Consider the following 1,013-nt stretch of genomic DNA (forward strand, 5'->3'; position numbering starts at 1 on the left):
GGTGACTCTTTAGGTAGAGGCGAGTTGGGAGGGGGGATACTTCTGTTTTGTAAAGATGACTGCATGCGTTCGTCTGTCGCCTTGAGGGACGTGGCACCAATGCGGTGGGGCCAGGCCTCTGCGTCGCCCACAATAAAAGGATTACTGCCACTAGCACTGCCAGTGCTGCTGCTGCTGCTTGGGCGTTCCTTTTCAGGGCTGCCTCTAAGTATCGCTTGTAGCTGTTCTGTCGAATAGGGCAGCCACCAGGCATCTTGAGCAGGCAACAAGTCGAAGTCCAAGGCAGCGCTGCCCATACTACCTTTCGTGTGCAGGTCCAGGAGCTTCGTTTGCAACGCGCTCGTCTCAGTTCCTGCGGTAGCTATTGTTTTTGTCCTATCTCTTATCATGGGGTCCAGCAACCAAGTCGGCCTTGTGTTCCTTGTCACCGTTTCTTTCGGACCTCTGCATAAAAACCACTTCCCAGAAGCAGATGTCCCCAAAGTAGCTGTCTGTATACTGCACGTGTGGGGAGAGCTCACGAAGGCCTCCAGACAGAAGGAAGGAACGGCACGATTCAGTTTCTGCATTTCACACTCATTGATTGCTTCTATTAAATTGTAAAGCTTTAGATCTAGTTTTTTTGCTTGGCTTTCTCCATCTGGTGATAACACGACGTCCGCTTCTGAAACATTGCTTTCCCGCTTGCGGCCTAAGTTCGACAAGCAAGCGCACAGCATTGTAAATTTAAACATGAATGGATAAACAAATAGACCAATCACTCGCTATACGTATTTGTTTATCTATCTATATATATGATATGCATGCTGCTTGTTCAGTGTACCAATTCAGTTCACAACAGGATTCACTAGACATTGAGTGGACGCGTATGCACCATAGAGCCCGCAAACGCAATTCAACATGTTCACACGGAATTTCTATATAGTGCACATCATATACGCATGTGATGCATACAAACAAATGTATAGTCAAAGAAAGAAAGCGGGAAGGCTTACCGAGTCGCAGGAGTTTGC

At 47.7% G+C, this 1,013-nt stretch overlaps 1 protein-coding gene across 1 annotated transcript in view; it reads right to left on the reverse strand.

The window, feature by feature from the left end:
- Positions 1 to 1,013, reverse strand: part of EMH_0043490 (uncharacterized protein) — a gene marked incomplete at both ends in the record, with an annotated part of 2,568 nt that overhangs the window by 638 nt on the left and 917 nt on the right. The window contains one exon of the mRNA XM_013495848.1: positions 41 to 691. Coding sequence (XP_013351302.1) covers positions 41 to 691 — 651 coding nt within the window. The remainder of the gene's footprint in view (positions 1 to 40; positions 692 to 1,013) is intronic.

The sequence above is a fragment of the Eimeria mitis genome, genomic scaffold, assembly GCF_000499745.2.
Source record: "Eimeria mitis Houghton genomic scaffold, Emh_scaff1787, whole genome shotgun sequence".
NCBI classification, from domain to species: domain Eukaryota; phylum Apicomplexa; class Conoidasida; order Eucoccidiorida; family Eimeriidae; genus Eimeria; species Eimeria mitis.